A 19,023-nucleotide genomic window follows, 5' to 3' on the forward strand; every position below is an offset into this window, starting at 1 on the left:
GGCTGAGTCTGCTCCCTCCAATCTGTGCGCTCTCCCTTCGCAGAATTTCCATGTCTAATGGGGCACAAAAACCCATTCGTTCCAGGGTCACAATTTCTCATCACAATTTGTTTTTGTAAACCTTGGGGCCAAGAAAAAAAAATCTGCAAAAAATAAATTAGGAAAGGTGTTACGGTTATAAATATCCTGAACTAGAACCATGATGGTATGTTAAATGAGTCCTGAAATCAATTTCTCTGGTCATAGTAGAGGGATGACTAATATTTTCCTTGAGACATGGCAGATTTTCTGTTAAGCTTTTTTTTTTTTTTCTTTCCCAAGCGCCTTCAGTATAAAACTTTGTAAAAGAACACTTTTCCAATTGCTGTCCGAACAAGCAAGCTGCACCTCTCCTGGTGCCTGGATTCTGTATGGCTTCAATGCATCTTAGCGTCCTCTTCTGCCTGCTGGCTTGGGTTGCACTGCCATTTTGTTTATGTCAAGATGAACAGACGGAGGTGAGGAGAAGAACTAATAAACCGGTTGCCCGTATAGTTGGGAGTCATCAACAACGGATGGGCAGTAATGTACCCACCAGGGAAGTGGTAGGAGAGCGGAATCTACTGGTTGAGACATTTTCCATTAGTACCTCCACAGATGAGGTTTTGCAGAAACAAGAGGTAGATGATCTAGAGCAAACCTCACCCAGAGTCCAGGTACTCTGCATTTATGTTCTCCACATACTTACTATTTTATTTATATTGGTGCTTTGAAAAAAAAAACATAATTGACACATGCTTTATTTTTCAATTTAGTATAAAAATTGGAGTTGCAAGTAACTTTAGAACTGCTTGATTTTATATACAACATACATTTTGGTTTTAGTGATAAACCTAACAACTGAAGTATGAATATATTAATATATAATGTTGTAGACGTTAAAATTCTTGTATGGTATTTCAGATGTTTATATTTTATGTTATTAGATTTTTCCCTAATGCCTTTCATTTTATTCATGTTGTCCTCTTCTACCTTTAAGTTTCCACTTTTGCTTTTTCCCTTTTTCTTTTTTTTTTTTTTAATCACCCTTGATTTTTTTATTTTCTTTTTTTTTCTTGTTTCTTTTCTTTTACTTTTTTCTTTTGTTTTCTTTTTTTTCTTTTATTTATTTCAATTTATTTTAGTTTCTTTTCTTCCTTTTCATTTTTTTCTAATTTACATGTTTCTTTCAGTTCCCTTTCTTTCTTTTTTTCTCTTTTCTTTTCTCTTTTTCTCCTTTATTATTTTCTTTTATCTCTCTACCTTCTCCTTTCCTCTGCAGTTTTATTAATACTGCTTGTGAAGATTCTTTGCTATATTTCATGCATTTAGAGGCCCCCAGGCATTCTATTTTGTCTTCGCCATTGTTGCTTTTAGCACTTGTGAATATTTCATTTGTTCAGCTCACATAGTTCAAACTAGCATTACACATGAATTATATACCTTGGGAAGGAAGGGGTTTGCTAAAAGACATTTTGAAAGAACTCAGAAAAAGCCTACTCATTTCAAAAACAAATTAGATAATGGGAAATATATTTACATCTCTGCTAGCCCCATGACTGTTGATATTTGCTGTTTTCTACGCTTTCATTCGCATCTAATGAAGAATCGTGTTACAAATATGTGATGGTATTGCATTTCATACAAGATCACAAAAGGCTACAATTTAGTCATGGAAGATGACCTTTACACATGCTCATCGTGTGACTCTCTATTGAGATGGATGGCCACAATAAATTGGAGCAATCAGCAATAGTCTAAAATATTCCATCTGAATACTAGGCAGATATATGTCACAAATTATTGCAATGTGTACTCATTAATACATCAAGAAAGCAGAACTCCAGTCAAAAATAATGTAAAAATAAATAGTAATTAAAATAACAAAACTAGATTTGTTACGAGATTTCACCCTCAATACTTTTTTTCAGCCAGAATTACTTAATCCACTTCCTCTAAGCCTAGGTTTTTCTGGACTTGCCCCAGTCTATTGCTGACATTGAAAAGGGAAACAACACAGTGATGAGCTCATCTCTCGGTCACTCTGCTTTTTCCTCCTATCAGCATGCTTCTTTTCAGCATGTGAACTTATTGGCTCCTTGTGCTGCTTTCACACTAAAGCCCTGCTGTGGAGGGACTGCAAGAAGCTGATACCAGGTCAAATATAGGTACATGAAGGTGAATAGTGCATCAAAAGCTGTTTTTCTTTTTTTATTTTTAAGGGGCTATTACTGTAATTTGTATGTTGTTATTTAAGCTGGATTTTTGCTTTACTAATTACTGATGGTGAGGCTTCTTAAAGAACTCTGCTTGTAAGTAATTGGGTTGATTTTTTAAAGGCTCTGTACTTTGCAAGTGTAGTTGCATTTTGCAAGGTCATTTTCTAAATGAGGTAAGGCTTTGCAAAAAATACTCAATCACATGAAAGGATAATAAAAAAACAGCATTTTTGCTTGCACATGCTTGGATGATGGAAGCAGCAGAGCTTCCCCTCATCTACTATGCTCTGGAGCAAATGTCCTTGCTGAGTGCAACTGCCCTTTGCAAAGTGCACATTCTATTTGCCTTTAGTAAATCACTCCCCCTGTATCTAAAAAGACCATATAACATAACTACAATGCAACAATGGTGTATACCACCTTGCCACATTAGTCCTTCATGGCACGTGATGACTTTGTACCAGATGGGCCTTTGGGTTGCTGGTTGCATGGAGAGTAGAAGCCTGCAGGAGTGATGGAAATTGTATTTGTAATCATCCCTTTCACCTTGGCCAAACAAGCATTCAGCCTATGCAGTGTGGGTGGGGGAGCTACTGCATGGGTAAATTTACACAGCAGCCCAGAGTGCGGCTTTAAGTCTGTATATCGAAAGTATATCAGGATCTTCCAACAAAACAAGACCAATGACTTTCCACAGTATTCCTAATCTATAAATATTGTGTAGAGCCCTCTGCTAGTTAGGCAGCTAGATTAAATTTAGTTTTTGCCTCTACTGTAGTGAGTGGAGCAGTGATTGATTGTTTTGATCTGTTCAGAGTTTCCCAAGCTGAGAGTTTGATTCCTCCCACTTGCTGCTGAAACATGCCTCCAGCATATAGAACATGGAGATTCAAATGAGCAGTTGAGTCTTTATCATGCCCCAGCCAATCCCTGGAAGAAGATGGCCAAGGAGGTTATTAATGGAGAGGCCTGAGTAGGGTGTTATTTCTTAATCCCAGAGGGTTCCAGTCCTCCTGGGGCTGTTTCCTCTAGGAGAAGAAACAATAAGACAAGAGACTGCAGTCTGGGCCTCAGCATTGGATTGGCTGGGGGCCTGGAGAAAATTGCCAAATGATTATACTTGGAGGGCACTGTCTTTAAGTCCTGGTCTTGAGAAGGATCTTTTTTTTAACAGCAGCATTTTTATTTAGCAATAAAAACATAACAGCTGCAACACTAGACACAGTGAAGCACATTAGACACTGGGGGGTTTATTTACTAAAGCTGGAGAGTCCAAAATCAGACTCCCTTCTGCATAGAAACCAATCAGCTTCTAACCTCAGCTTGTTCAATGAAGCTTTGGCAATGAAACCTGGAAGCTGATTGGTTTCTATGCAGAAGGGAGTCTGATTTTGGACTCTCCAGCTTTAGTAAATAAACCCCTGGGAGTCATTGAACTAAGTATTCCACAATACATAAAAGCAGAGTTGGTTACAGAGTACTTCATATAGAAGGTAGAAAGGTAGCATGTCAATAAATCATCATCTCCAATATACATAAGCGTTCTGAGAAAAAATCAAGCAGGATAAACTCCAACTCTGGAGGGTGACATAGCAAAATAAGGTGATCCTCATAACCTTCCCTCAAGTTGCACAAGAAAGAAGAAAGAAGGGGAGAGGGGACAATGGAAAAGGAGATTGATTATTTTTTGCCATCCTCACTGAGGATCTACCTGTGGATTCTGGTATGGTAGATGGTTCCTGGGACACTGTGAGTATAGGCCTTGCTGGGAACTATTAGTTGTGCAAGTGCTGGAGGGGAACTACGTAAGTGCCAGAGGTTTACTATATGGACTGCTGTTGTAGGGTCCTAAATGTACTGGCCATTCCCTGTTAAAAACTGCTATTGGAAAAATAGAAAAAATAGATAGAAGTATGTCCTCGTATTGTACTGCTGATAGGTTTGGAGTATCCTGTGACCCTAAACCCCTCTCCTGTTGAAGATCTTCATCAATAAATACTAAAAAGACAGCCTCTAAATTGAACGTGAATTGTCGCTGTGCGAGACTGAGCTTGTGTGACTGGCAGCCTCTGAGCTATAGAGGGAGATCAGGGTACATTCTCAGCAGCCTATTTGGGGAGAGTGCTACAGTTACTTGCTAAATATGAGGTTGATCCATACTTATTTAGTCAATATTGCTCTCATCCCTCTCATCCTTAAATGACAAATTAACATTTTTAAAAAATATTGCACTAGTCTACCTTCCTCCTAAACTCTTAACCTGAACTAACCTATAAAACCCCCACCCAACTGCTCACTTTCTATAGTATAACCCCCACTGTGTCCTATGATGTTAATTTTTAGGCACACATTTTTTGGACAACGGGCACAGCGAGCACCCATAGACTTGAATGGGGATGTACTACAAGTTTGTCAACTCTTGTAGTATGGTCAGGGCTGGAGCTGCCACTAGGCAGACTAGGCAGCCACCTAGGGCGCACTGCCGCATATGGCGCAACAATAGCTGCTGTTTTATCTACTCTCTTAACACTCAGCTGGCTTCCCACTGCTGCCGAAGCACTGCTGCATAGACAGCTGGTCCCGGTAGAATGGCGATTGGGCTGATAGTGATCACTCCCACCCCATGCACAAAGCCTTCCTGTCCCTGGTCTGTCTCCCAGTCCCCGGGTGTGCCCAGTGACATCCCCCTTCCTGTCTGTGCACCTCGCCTTGTAATTAGAGCCCTGTGGCACTGCTGACCCTGACCCCATCTAGGAAGTAGCCAGGCTTGGAGAAGTGGGGAGTAGAAGAGAGCATGGTCTGGAATCTGTAGCAGCCACCTACACAGCGTACCATCACACCGAGCCCAAGGGCACACACAGCCCCCTGACCCCCAGTCCCAGGACACTCTAAGAGCATCACTGGTCTGCCCAGCTTCTGCACTGGAGGGGGAGAGGAGGATGGCGGGCGCTAACAGAGCAGGTACCCGGCTGGCAGCATCCATCCCTCACCTCTGGCTGTGCATACTCCCATGTCACCCTGTTCACCAGCTCTGAGTCTGCATTCAGGGGACTGAAGGGAGATAAGGTTAGAGGGAGAAGAACTCCCTCTAACCTAACAGGGAGGAGGAGAGAGAGGAAAGAGGGATACTCATAATATACCTAAAGGAGAGGAGAGACCGATACTCATAATACACCTAGAGGAAAGGAGAGAGGGATACTCATAATATACCTACTGGAGAGGAGGGGGTGGTGGAAGTAATTGGTCTTGCCTAGGGCGCAAAATAGTCTAGCTCCGGTCCTGAGTATGGTCTCATTCAAATTCAGATGTTTAGCCCAGAGAGGGAAAATACCACAGAAGGCCAGCTTTCCTGCTAGGGTACGTCAAGTAGCTGGGTTTCTAGGTTAGTTTAGGTTGACAAGCAAGGGAGGGTGGGTTATTGCAGTTTTTATTATCAAAGTAAACTTGATATTTAAACGTGTATTCATACTTTGACACTTTTATGCATTGTGGACACAGTAGTTAACCCCCTCCCTGTTTGCTGCATCCTTGGCGCTGCTTCTATCCAACTGCACCACACATAAAATAAAATATTCCTGTGGAGAAACCATTAAAAACAGTCAAGGAACTAGCACGTTGTGCATGTAAAAGACAATCTGAATTTATCCTCTTTCAAAATCACTTGGCACAAATCTTACATCTGTCATACACAAACATACTCAAATCTAACTAAAGCCCAGAAATGTCATGTAGTTAATGTCGAGACAGCCAACAAATCCCATTTTTTGGTTTGCTTTGCTGCATAAGGGTATCCTCAATACACCTCTGCCTCTTTTTTCCAAACAAGGCACATTTTCCATTCCACCAGTTCAGGACTGTAGATAATTTGGGATTATCTACAGGATTATCAGGATTTTATTTGGGATGACCAAGCCGAGGATGTACAGATCTGATTTATCACATAGGCAAATATTTTGACCTTTCTTGTGAGGGTCAATGTAGTGAGGATCCAATATTTATTTATTTCAGGTACTTATATAGCACCATCAATTTACACAGCGCTTTACATATATATTGTACATTTACATCAGTCCCTAACCCTCAAGGGGCATATAATCTAAGGTCCCTAGCTCACATTCATACATACACATATTAGGGCCAATTTAGACAGGATCCAATTCACCTACCAGCATGTCTTTGGTGTGTGGGAGGAAACCCACACAGGCACAGGGAGAATATGCAAATTGAAGGCAGGTGGTGACGTGGTTGGTATTTGAACCAACGACCATAGTACTGCCAGGTGGAAGTGCTAACCATTTAGCCACCATGCTGCCCCAATACTGCAAGATCGCATGATACTTCTATAGCGGAGAAGCCATACATTCCCCAGAGGGATTTCTGTGTTTTAAGGCCTGGTTTTATTGTATTTCTCGCGAGTGCATAGTGGTGGAGGATTGTCATTATTATTATTATACAGGATTTATATAGCGCCAACAGTTTGCTCAGCGTTTTACAATATAAAGGGAGACAATACAGCAACAGTACAGTTCAATACAAGAGGGTTAGGAGGGCCCTGCTCCTTGGAGCTTACAATCTAGTCATGGATGCTTTTCTCTCACTGATGTCACTTCACTTTATGATGGCTGGTCAATACAGCTGCATCACTTTTGTTTATACCAAAGGACACTTCACTTGGGACTTTTATTCATTTTTATTTGTTTATCAGTATTTTTTGATGGCATGGTCAAACATAGTGGTCATGGACGACTGTATGAATCATGTGCTAACATTTGAGAATGAATGGAACTAGAATAAAGTGAAAAGATGTACATATCAGCCTTAAATTGGATAGGAGATACCAGAATTTTAGGGGCATTAAAAATATGCATTCAGTCTATTTTGTTGTAGGAATGCAATATAAAGCTTTTAATTTCATTATAACCAAAATAGTTTTTATGAAAAGTACATCCCTTGACAATCGCCTGGCATTCAGTCATTAAATTATGACTAGCAAGTGAGGCTTTTCTGATCTGGTAGCCTAGTTACAAACACACACCCGTCGGATATCCACAGGGTATTATGAACATTATGGCATCAATGAATCACACTAACTTTGAGGACACTTGAGGCCACATGCTGAGAATCAACTAGTTTTGCCCTTTGAGAAGATACTCCATGTGGGAACATCCTTAATACAAATGAATATTAACCATATTGACTGCCTAAGTAGCATACATTCATGGCCTTGCTGTGATATATGAGGTAGCTGCTGATTACACTATATTTGCATAATGTTCATATGCTTGAAATCTATATGGAGTTTATGGCTCCCACGATACTTGTTGGATGCAGAGTACCTTGAGTAAAATAAACTTTTAATACAATCGTATCTGTCAATCCGCACGTGTTAGATTTTTTTTGGTGGGTATCCCCAAGTGAGTTGTCAAGTGGAGGACTGCCATGCATCTGCACTATACATTTAATCAGCACATATATGGTTTGGCCAAATCCCAGATATTTTACAAAAATGTATTTGAAGTCGGTACTTCTGTACATTATCTCATTCATTACAAGAATCATAATTTGCATATTTGACCCTTGTATGGGACTTCTGCATCTTCTGCCCTCACAACCCTTCCTTGAACCCCAAAAAATACACTGCACTGTATGACATAGACTCTAAATTGGCCACAGGAGAATTTTATTAGCATAACTTGCTAATATAATTACCAAAACATCTGTATAACATCTACCTGGGTTTTTCTGATGTGGAGATGCTTTTCCGGAATCTTAATAATAAGTTCTGTTCTTGGTTCAAGAGCCCCAAGGTTTTGGAGAGCTTTGGGTAGATAAAGTTTCCATTCCGAGGTCCACATCTTACCTGGTAGCCAGGCTCTATTAATTAGTCTCACCTATGCACAGGCTTTTATATATGTGAGCTGACTGATGCCCAGAGCTCTCTCTCTCTCTGCTGTGGGAAAATGCTGCTTTGTGAAAAGGCTGACTGTTGACAGAACACCAGAAAAAAGGTACAAGTGCTGCCTGTTTGTGTTAGAGAACCCATCAGGAAGCACATTGGTGAGCTGAGTTTAGATAGTAGCTTGGATGAGCAAAGGTTTTGTCTGTTTTATGTTATATACTGGATGTAAAAATCCCTCTTGCATTAAAATTATGTTTGCTGCCTTGCTGAAAAAAAAGTGCAGGACAAACCCGTTGGACTGTTTCTTGTATCTGTCTCATACATGGTTTACTGCTGTCAATATTAGTTGAAACTGGCTTCCTGACAATATATATATACATGTAATACAGTATATACACTCATCGGCCATTTTATTAGGTACACCTTGCTAGTACCGGATTGGACCCCCTTTTGCCTTCAGAACTGCCTTAATTCTTCATGGCATAGATTCAACAAGGTGTTGAAAACATTCCTCAGAGATATTGGTCCATATTGACCTGATATCATCATGAAGTTGCTGCAGATTTGTCGGCTGCATATCCATGTTGCAAATCTTCTATTCCACCACATCCCAAAGGTGTTCTATTGGATTGAGATCTGGTGACTGTGGAGGCCATCGGAGTACAGTGAACTCATTGTCATGTTTAAGAAAGAAAGGTGGATACACAGTAGTCATAAAGGGATGAACATAGTCAGCAACAATACTCAGGTAGGCCGTGGTGTTTAACCAATGCTCAGTTGGTACTAAGGGGCCCAAAGTGCGCCAAGAAAATATTCCCCACACCCAGGGGTGGACTGACCATTTGGAAACTCAGGCACTGCCCGAGGGCCCGGGGTCAGTAGGAGGCCCCATGAGATGCCCCTGGTACCTTTTTCATAGGTTTTGTTTGAGTTTGGTCAAGGACACAGGGGCCCCATGATCCCCTATTGCCCAGGGGCCCCATGAGTTGTCAGTCTGCCCCTGGCCACACCATTACACCACCATCAGCAGCCTGAACCGTTGATACAAGGCAGGATAGATCCATGCTTTCACGTTGTTTATGCCAAATTTCGACCCTACCATCTGAATGTCGCAGCTGAAATCGAGACTCTTCAAACCAGGCAATGTTTTTCCAATCTTCTATTGTCCAATTTGGGTGAGCATGTGCAAATTGTAGCCTCCGTTTTCTGTTCTTAGCTGAGAGGAGTGGAACCTGGGGTGCTCTTATGCTACTGTAGCCCATCTGCTTCAAGGTTCTAAGTGTTGTGCATTCAGAGATGGTACTCTACATACCTTGGTTGTAATGAGTGGTTATTTGAGTTACTATCGCCTTTCTATCATCTCAAACCAGTCTGTCCATTCTCCTCTGACCTCTGAAATCAACAAGGCATTTTTGTCCACACAACTGCTGTTCACTAGATAGTTTCTCTTTTTCAGACCATTCTCTTTAAACCCTAGAGATGGTTGGTTGTGTGTAAAAATCCCAGTAGATCAGCAGTTTTTTTAAAATACTCAGACCAGCCCATCTGGCACCAACAACCATGCCGTGTTCAAAGTCCCCTTTCTTCCTCATTCTTATGCTTGGTTTGAACTTCAGCAAGTTGTCTTCACCATGTGTAGATGCCTAAATGCATTGAGTTGCTGCCAAGTGATTGGCTGATTAGCAATTTGTGTTACCAAGCAATTGGACATGTGTACCTAATAAAGTGGCCGGTGAGTATATATATATACAGTGTATATGTATATATATATATATATATATATATATATATATATATTTATTTATTTATTTATTTAAAGCTAGCGGGGGCCCTGGATGAAAATTGTGTTAGAATATTTTATTTTGTGCCAAATAAAGCATTACATCCTGTGCTGGACTAAGCATTGATTTTATACTATATACAGTACCTTATTTTTTTACTATATTACTTTTCATTGAGTTTATGTGAAGGGTCCTCTATTGTTCTGCTAGAAATGTAATGATTAGACACCTAAACACTACTCTGCTCTCCTGTCATGCATGAAGGATTATCTCTGTTTATGTTGTAGCCCCCTCCTAGTTAGCTAGGGGGAGCTAGATCCTAATGGTTAGTCAGGAGGGTTGAGTAGCAGCCTGGGTGCAATAGCCAGAGGGTCAAAATTGGGTCAGGAGCTGAATGGCTCTGCAGGTCAGCCTCTCTGGAATTTCTCCCCTGCTCTAGAGCTTTGACGGAGGGTCTAGAGACAGTGGGTGGATCTGAGCAGTGGCTGGTTTGCACTCTTGGGGGATTTCAGCCAATCTCCAACAGAAGGTTGAAAAGGGGCTGGGCACCCTTAATAGTGTTAGAGCCTACTCAGCTGAAGGAGAGTTGGATGGAAGAGTGAGAGGAAGATGTGAGGTTGAGGAAGGTGGCTATGACAGGGCCCAGTGGGATGAAGCCTACTTGCAGGCCTGGAGCTGGAAAGGGAGAAAGCTCAGAACTCACCGGCCTCCTGAGAGGGGACCACCTGTATGGCAGAGAAGGAGCAGCCCAGCTGATAGACCTGGTAGTAGCAGCCAACCCACCAGTGGTACAGGAGAGGATCTGAGTGAGTACACCTGCACCCCCTGGGCAGATAGGGGAAGGGCTACTCTGGTGGGAAACCAGATTAGACCCTACTAGTGACTGTTCACTTCACTAAAGGGACACAAGCTGGATCCCCTGCTTAGGAATACCTCCAGATTTCTGGGTGAAGAGGAGGATTTCATCTAGGGTCTGGAGTGGTACATTAACCTCTTGTCGCCAGCCGAATGCAAATGTGCGGCCTCCCAGCGTCTGGGCCTAGATGACGAGCGGCCGCACATTTGCGTTCTATTAAAAAAAAACATGTGCTGAGAGTGCGTGCCCTGCAGTACTCAGAGAAAGGTCCCTATCTCCTCTTTCGATCGAAACCTTTCCCGATCATGTGACCGCCGTGACGGCATGTCAAGGTGGTCACATGACCCTAAACCCCGTCCCACCTCCTGGCTTCTGAAACCCTTAAAGGGCCGGGAGTTGCCGGCGCCAAGGGGTTAAGGAGATACTGGCTAGCTCTCCAACAGATGCTGTGCTACAAAAGGAAAAGCTTGGGAATAGTTCCCGGAAGTTGTCCTTTGTTCTTCAGTTCCCTTGGACATCCTATAGCTCCTTACCCTATCCCGGTTCTGAACCCCCTTAATAAAAAAACAAAGCTCAAGGACAGATTTCTGACTCTGGATGCAAGCTTGTGTGGAAAATGCAGATTACCTGTCTGTGCAGGACTATAGGGGGACCCAAAACCTTAGCAACCCCCAAGGGGGTAGCGCTGCAATGTAAAAAAATTGATACTCCCTTGATCTTTAGCAATGCTGGCTCATGCAATACTGGAACTCACAACCCCATCATTTGCTCTGTTGTGACAGTGTTAAGAAAGTGTCTTAATATTGCTGCATAGCAAGACAGTGAAGTCAGGAGCAACGATACACTGTAGGAAAAATATGTAATATGAAATCACTTCTTCATGTATAAGCTCCCGTATCTGTTTATTTCATTTATCGCACATACATTCTTATTCATAGTCTACATCCAGAATTGCAGGACTAGGTCTCACGATTAAAGAATTGCAATTTCTGTGCCAAGTAAAAGACCGCTGGTTTTGCACTACATAGACATCTGATTATGTTGGTATTTTGCTTTATTTATCCACCAGTGTCTGTCAGTATAAAGTTGATAGATATGTGCGATGCGTTTTGTTCCAAATCGAATTTCGGACACATTTTTTCATTATTCAGAGATTGCGATGTATCAGAATTTCAAATTACAGAAATAACAAATATAAACAAATCCAAAATAACGAAACTAAATTTGTCCAAAATTCGATTCGAAAACAAATTAGAATTCAAAAACAAAATTGAACAAACATTCGAAAACCAATTTAAAGTGGAGCTCCATCCAAAATGGGAAGTTCCGCTTTAAGGACTGGTCCCCTGCTCCCCGTTAAGGATTGGCACCTTTGGGGAGCGGGGAGGAGAAGGTACCCAACATTGACAGGTACCCGCTCCCACTTCCTCTGCGATCGCCTAGGCGACTGGAAGTGGAAGTTGTCCTCACTCCCCCCGTAGTTTTCTATGGGACCATTCACAAAGCCCAGCGCTACTCGCTCATGCACAGTGAGCAGTGATGCCGCAAGCTGTCATAATCGGATGCCCACACTGAAGATGCCGGCGCTGAGAATATAGGGCAGACAATGAAATGGCTGTGGGAGGATGGGGGGGGATACAGCAGGACTGAGGCACAGGTAAGTGTCCGTTTTTTAAAAGTCAGCATCTACAGTTTTTGTAGCCGCTGACTTTTATATTTTTTTTTATTTTCAAATCTACACGTGTATGGCCAGCTTATCTTTTCAAATTCGGTCAAATTTTTTCGAATTCAGTTGAAATCTTTTTTTTTCAAATTTTGTTGAATCAATTTTGAATTTGTTTGAACCAATTTCGAATATGTGAACGACTTTTCGAATTTGGTCAAAATGTTTTCTAATTGAATTCGAATATGAATTACTGAAGTGAATCCCGAAAACAAATTGAACGAATTTACTGAATCCACCTACACAAAATTTGTTAGATTTTGAATCGAAACGAAACAATTTTTTTTGTTTTGCACATGTCTAATAGTTGATGGATGTAAAGAAAAAATTGAAGCTGTAGAAAAGTGAGTTTTGATAGATGCAAAGGCTTGCTGCATGTAGACAGGATATTTGGCAGGTAGTGTCTGTTATAACCACCTAAAACAGATTATGTTTTAGTGATCAGAGCTTGTCATTGTGTGTCTGTACCATGTCAGATTTCATACTCATTGTTTGTCTTTGTCGATGGCAATTGTTGATGCATGTGATTGCCCCCCATCCTAGCCCACCTGCACCACCCGAGCTCATTGCCATTTTTGTGTCCTTTGCCTTCTATCCACTAATTAATAATAATAATATGCTTTTCTTTACATCAGACACCACAACAGCCGGACTGCAATAACTGCTGCAGAGGGGATTTTGGATATAGATATCATCAACCAGCTGCTGGCCCACCTGGCTTACCTGGACCGCCTGGTATACCAGGTAATGACAGCATGGTAAATAAAGTGTTATTAAAGAGAAAATGTATTGAGAAAAATATAGGACCCGCTAGGCAAGTATTCAGTGAGTAATGTCAAAAGTCTGGATTTGCATACTTCTTCGGGGTCGGCGATTCCAAATGTTGACATTCTACTAGCATTTCCAGTAGACATGACATCCTAGACATTTTCTTAAGATAGGTTTATGAAGAGAGCCAAAGTCCTTACATATATACAAACTTCAGTCTCCGCCCATATCACCCACCTACTGAATGACATATCAGACTGGATGTCACTCCATTTCCTCAAATTGAACCTTTCCAAAACTGAGCTCCTGATTTTTCCCCCAGCCTGTGCCCCCCCCCCTCCATCACGACCAACAACGCCACCATCAGTCCCACCCCGCAAGCCAAAGTCCTAGGTGTCATTCTAGACTCAAACCTGTCCTTCCAACCCCATGTCCAATCGTTGGCAAACTCATGCAGGCTCCATCTCCGCAACATCTCCAAAATACGTACGTTCCTAACCCCAGACACTACTAAACAACTCGTTCACTCCCTTATTATCTCACGTCTGGACTACTGCAACTCCCTTCTCACTGGCCTACCCCAACACAGACTATCCCCCCTTCAGTCTATCCTGAACTCAGCGGCCAGACTCATCCACCTTACCAACTGCTCCTTATCCGCCACCCCCTCTGTCATTCCCTCCACTGGCTCCCGATTGCCCAACGCATTAAATTCAAACTACTAACATTGACGTACAAAGCCATTCATAACGCTGCCCCAAACTACCTCACCGACCTGATACCCAAATACCACCCAACACGTAATCTTCGCTCCTCACAAGACCTCCTACTTTCTAGCTCCCTGGTCTCCACCACCACGCCCGACTGCAGGACCTCTCCAGGACTTCCCCCATCCTCTGGAACTCACTACCCCAATCCATCAGACTGTCACCTACCCTCCTCACCTTTAGGTGCACCCTGAAAACCCATCTCTTCAGGGAAGCCTACCCTGCCCTCACCTAACTGCCGATCTCCTCCACTCCTCCTACCACAGCCAATTCCTCCTGTACCACTATCCCCTCCCTCCTAGATTGTAAGCTTGAAAGAGCAGGGCCCTTGACACCCTCGTGTTTTGTTTTGTTACTGTATTGTCTCATGTTCTGTCCCTCACTATAATGTACAGCACTGAGCAAACCTTTTGGCGCTATATAAATACTGTATAATAATAATAATAACTTACTATGAAAGCTGTGCCCAAAAAGGCAAGCAGAGGACACCAATATTAAGGACCGTGGATAAGGGGGTACCACCGGTCCTCCTGTACGGGGACCAGGACAGCAGGGGGGCCCAGGCAGCTGGGCGATCAGCATGGCTGGGTGGGCAATTGCTAGAACCGATCCCCTGTATGGCTCTGCAGCAGCTGAAAGCTGGCTTCTTCTCCTCTCTCTCCTGCTGGCTTTTGGCTGCTGTAGAGATTGCCATACAGGGGATCAGGGGTAATTGCCCCCCTACCTCACCAATCGCCCTCCCTGTGCACCATACCTTACCCTCTACTGTCCAGGGCCCCTGTGTGCCCCCACCCAGGCAGTGCTGCTGGCTTCCCTCCTCCTCCTTCCCACCGGAAGCTGCAAGCACACTATAGGATCCTTCAGGATGGAGATAACCATGTCTAGTTCGATGTCATGGCCCTTTGTGTGAATGGCCATCCTGGTAGATACAGGGCTTTCCTTTCTCATGCCAGAACTGCACCCCTGATAACCTACTGATTTACTAACCTTAAAGCAGTATATTTATTATATTGCAGCTTTCCAATTAGATGTGGTGGCTGCACTAGCTTTCGTTTTATGTTTCTTTCCGATTTATTCACCGGGTGATCTGGCCAGTAAGTTTGTTGTCTTTCAAGCTGTTCTGCAGTTACAGGAATGACATACTGTATATATAAAAGCACTAAAAAAAAGTCCTCTAGTTATAAATGATATTAATTTAAGGTTAATCAAAATGTGCAAAGAAAACACACACAATAAAGACCCGTGTCTTATATGGTCACATATTTTTCAGTAAGGTAAGTTGTGTTCATATGGGTTGTTCACGTGGCGTGTGAAGGTCATAGAAGCTTGGAACACTGTAGAAGAAGTGTGTGATAAATCTGATTTTTGGACTTTTGATACAGAATTTCCTTTGGATTTTTGGGACTGCTCACGTTTCTATTTTACACTTTACTGCTTGTGTTTTCTTTGCACGTTTTGATTAACCTTAAATTAATATCATATTTCGTTTAATATCATATATCATTTATAATTAGTGGATTTTTGTCTTTAGCGCTGCACTTTTATAAATATATTATATGAATTTGGTATCATAAATCCTAGTGCTGGCAGCTTGTTAGATACCTTCCAAGCGCTGTTTCCTATTGCATATTAGTTAGAGGAATGAGACAAACCATTTACCACTGACAAAGGTGCTTACAACGGTCAGTTTATATTTTTTGTGCAAAACCTTTTTCCAAAAATAGAGAAAAAAAACTGTTTGCTTTAACCTCCTTGGCGGTATGATTCTTTCCGATTTTTTGTGCTGAAAGCGGTACCATTTTTTTTGCATGGAAATATGTAGTTTTTTATTGTAGGCTGTAATTTTTAGGAATGACTCACTGAAATCTGTCCGAACAAGAGTCTATTAAACATTCTGGATATGATAAAATTTGCAACACGAAATCATAAATTATAATTTAATAAATAATCATAAAAAATAATAATATAATAATAATAAATTTAATTCAATATTATAATCAAACCAAAAACACTGAAATTTGAAATACAGAGGCAAATTCGCACATCGCTGAGCAAAGTCGCAAAATCGTTTTCAGTGTCTGATGACGAATTTCCCCACGAATCATTATCACTCAATTCTGCAAGTGGTTCTGATTTACTATCGCTGTTCTAAAACCGCTTTTGACGTAAAGGGAGGCTTTTTGGACGCCATGGACTTTTCTAAGTTTCCAGGCAGAAAGAACATTCAAAATGCAGGCAGGGCACAGGACAAAGCAGTAGGGACAAAATATATGTGAAATGCATTGAAACAGCAATGACAGCAAAAATGACATTTTTAAAAAATTTCAAATTTCCCGCCGTATGTCCCGATGTCACAGGGACCGGAACACAGAAGCCGGATGCCGGCATCGGCCGGAGGAGATGGCCGGGGACGCTGCAGGGGACACATCGCGGGAGCGAAGGACAAGGTAAGTGCTGCAGGGACCCCCAGAGCAGCGCCGCATGGTAAGCCTGAGTGTAGCTCGGGGTTACCGCTCTTGGTATAGAAATTTTACCCCGAGCTACACTCGGGATTACCGCTAAGGAGGTTAACTGCTAATAAAGTGTTAACTGGAGTTTGGCTTCAATTTATTAGTCTAAATCTGCTAGTACATCTAACACTCCCCTCCCCCCAGATTAACAATGCTGCTGCCCAAAGGTGCCCCCTGTGCTCCTTCATCCAGAGTGGGAACATTCTAGTACAGGAGGGGTGTTAGTGGCTAGATCACCAGGTGAAAACAGAGGAAAAGCTTAAAAATATAAAACCAATGCAGCCACCACATCTAATGATTGGTAAGCTGCAATATATTATATTTTTGGTTTTGGGTTTAATACCATTTTAAGTCTTTGATTGTAACCCATACACACATAAACAATACACATACAGAATGTAACTATATAGGCTCAATTTATATTATTTTTTTTTCCTCTATGAAGAGTGTGAAGTAAATTCTTCCCATTTTTCTGCACATTTTGTTCCCATCGTCTGGTTAGGCCTTCTGATGTTTTTCATAGCAATGGTTTGTGCGTCTTCTTCACTGTAGACTTAATTTATAAATGGAAATAATGTGTCTGCATGTACATTAGACTGTTTGGGTTTTGCTTTCAGGGTAAAAGCAGTTATTGCAGTAATAAAAGGTAATAACGCAATGCTCTACACTGCTGCCAAGCTTCAATAAAACTCTATTTTATGTTCAATAAACCACTAGTTTGTAGCTGGTAGAAATATGTGATCTAAAATTTGCTGATGTGTATCGCAGATTATGCAGTGCTTCACAAAAACTTTGCATTATTGTATTTGACATACAGGAAATCATGGGAACAATGGAAACAATGGGGCAACGGGACAAGATGGGCCAAAAGGTGAAAAGGGAGATAAGGGGGACATGGGCCCAAGAGGAGAGCGTGGTCATAGTGGGCTCAAAGGAGAAAAAGGATATCCTGGGGTTCCTTCTGAACTGCAGGTAAGTCATTTTCATTGCTGCCATTATGTCCAAAGAATGTTTATAGCTTGTACTGACATATGTTTAGATCTCTAAGTGTATAATACATTGGTTGCTTTCACCAACAATATCAAGAAAAAATTGCAACATTTTTTAAAGTGTGACTACGGGCAAAATAAAAAAATTATGTGTGATACAGTCTATCAATAAAATTAACACAGTAATTTGTATGTGTCTTGCTTCCCCTGTAACATACTTTTTTACCTGTTTTTTTTATTATATCTTTATTAATAAATTTCATCTTACAAAAACCAACAAAATATACATAATTTCAAGTACATTTTCTAATTTATATTTTCCCCGAAACCCTTCCCCATTACATCCCCCCTCCTCCCCTATCCCACTTTTTATATTCCCTATCTCCTTTTCCCTTTTACTTCCTAATCCTCCTGTTCCTCCATCACTCCCTCCAACTTCCTTCTCTAGATCTTTCTTTCTCCTACCATCTTTCCTTACATTTAACAAGATTTTTCTTTTTTCTCTTCATTCGACAAGATTTTAATTCCTTCTATTCATTCAAGGCTCCTACCAACTTCACATATCTCTTGGAGATTTTGAACTCTTTCCAACTTTCCCATGTTTTTTTGAATGTCTCCATTTTATCCTCTGTAATATGTAATAGTTCCTCCATCCTATAAATATATATATATATATATATATATATATATATATATATATATATATATATATATATATATATATATATTCCACCCTATGTATTCAGTCTTTTATTTTTGGTGTCTCCTGAACCTGCCAGAATTTCGATATTAATCTTTTTGCTGCATTTATTACATGGTATATCATCATATCCTTGTATGGTTTCACTGAGAGGTTGGTATAGTGGAATAAACAAACCCACGGGTCTCTCTGAATACTCATCCCCGTAATCTTCTGTATTTTATATGTTTTAGCTATCCGAGCAGGAACCATGTACCAGCGCATGAGTACTTTATAATTTGTTTCCCTTGGACACAGCGAATCACCGATCACGGAAAGAGCCAAAGGTGCCAGCTCGGTCATGTGATCAGCTGTGTCCAATCACAGCTGATCACATGTAAACACGGAAATGCCGGTTATTGGCATTTCTCTCCTCTCGAGCTGTCACGCTGACAGCTCGAGAGGAAAGGAGAGCCAGTATTCGGCTTTCCGCGGAGGGGACATGTACACTGATCATCAGGGCACCAATGATCAGTGTGCCCTGATGATCAGTGTGGCCCCAGAAGTGCCACCTGTCAGTGTCCATCAGTGCCAGCAGTCAGTGCTCATCAGTGCCACGTGCCAGTGCCCATCAGTGCCACATCAATGCCACATATCAGTGCCCATCTGAGCTGCCTTTCAATGTCACCCATCAGTGCCAGTCAGTGCCACCTATCAATGCCAATCAGTGCCACCTATCAGTGCTGCCAGTCAGTGCCACCTATCAGTGCCAGTCAGTGTCGCCTATCAGTGCGCATCAGTGCCGCCTATCAGT

At 41.6% G+C, this 19,023-nt stretch overlaps 1 protein-coding gene across 2 annotated transcripts in view; it reads left to right on the forward strand.

Moving 5' to 3' along the window:
* The first annotated feature begins 338 nt into the window (after nucleotides 1-338).
* Nucleotides 339-19,023, forward strand: part of C1QTNF3 (C1q and TNF related 3) — a 118,864-nt gene continuing 100,179 nt past the window's right edge. Inside the window, exons 1-3 of one of the 2 annotated variants that reach the window (XM_089689449.1) lie at nucleotides 339-497; nucleotides 13,132-13,240; nucleotides 17,359-17,513. In XM_089689449.1, coding sequence (XP_089545575.1) covers nucleotides 411-497; nucleotides 13,132-13,240; nucleotides 17,359-17,513 — 351 coding nt within the window. In that variant the 5' untranslated portion in view covers nucleotides 339-410. Of the gene's footprint in view, nucleotides 696-13,131; nucleotides 13,241-17,358; nucleotides 17,514-19,023 lie in introns of both variants that reach the window. The other variant, XM_089689448.1, reaches the window with a different exon arrangement.

Source organism: Staurois parvus, unplaced genomic scaffold (assembly GCF_062004578.1).
Source record: "Staurois parvus isolate SC_StPar_1 unplaced genomic scaffold, SC_StPar_1.0 ptg000475l, whole genome shotgun sequence".
Classification (NCBI taxonomy): Eukaryota; Metazoa; Chordata; class Amphibia; order Anura; family Ranidae; genus Staurois; species Staurois parvus.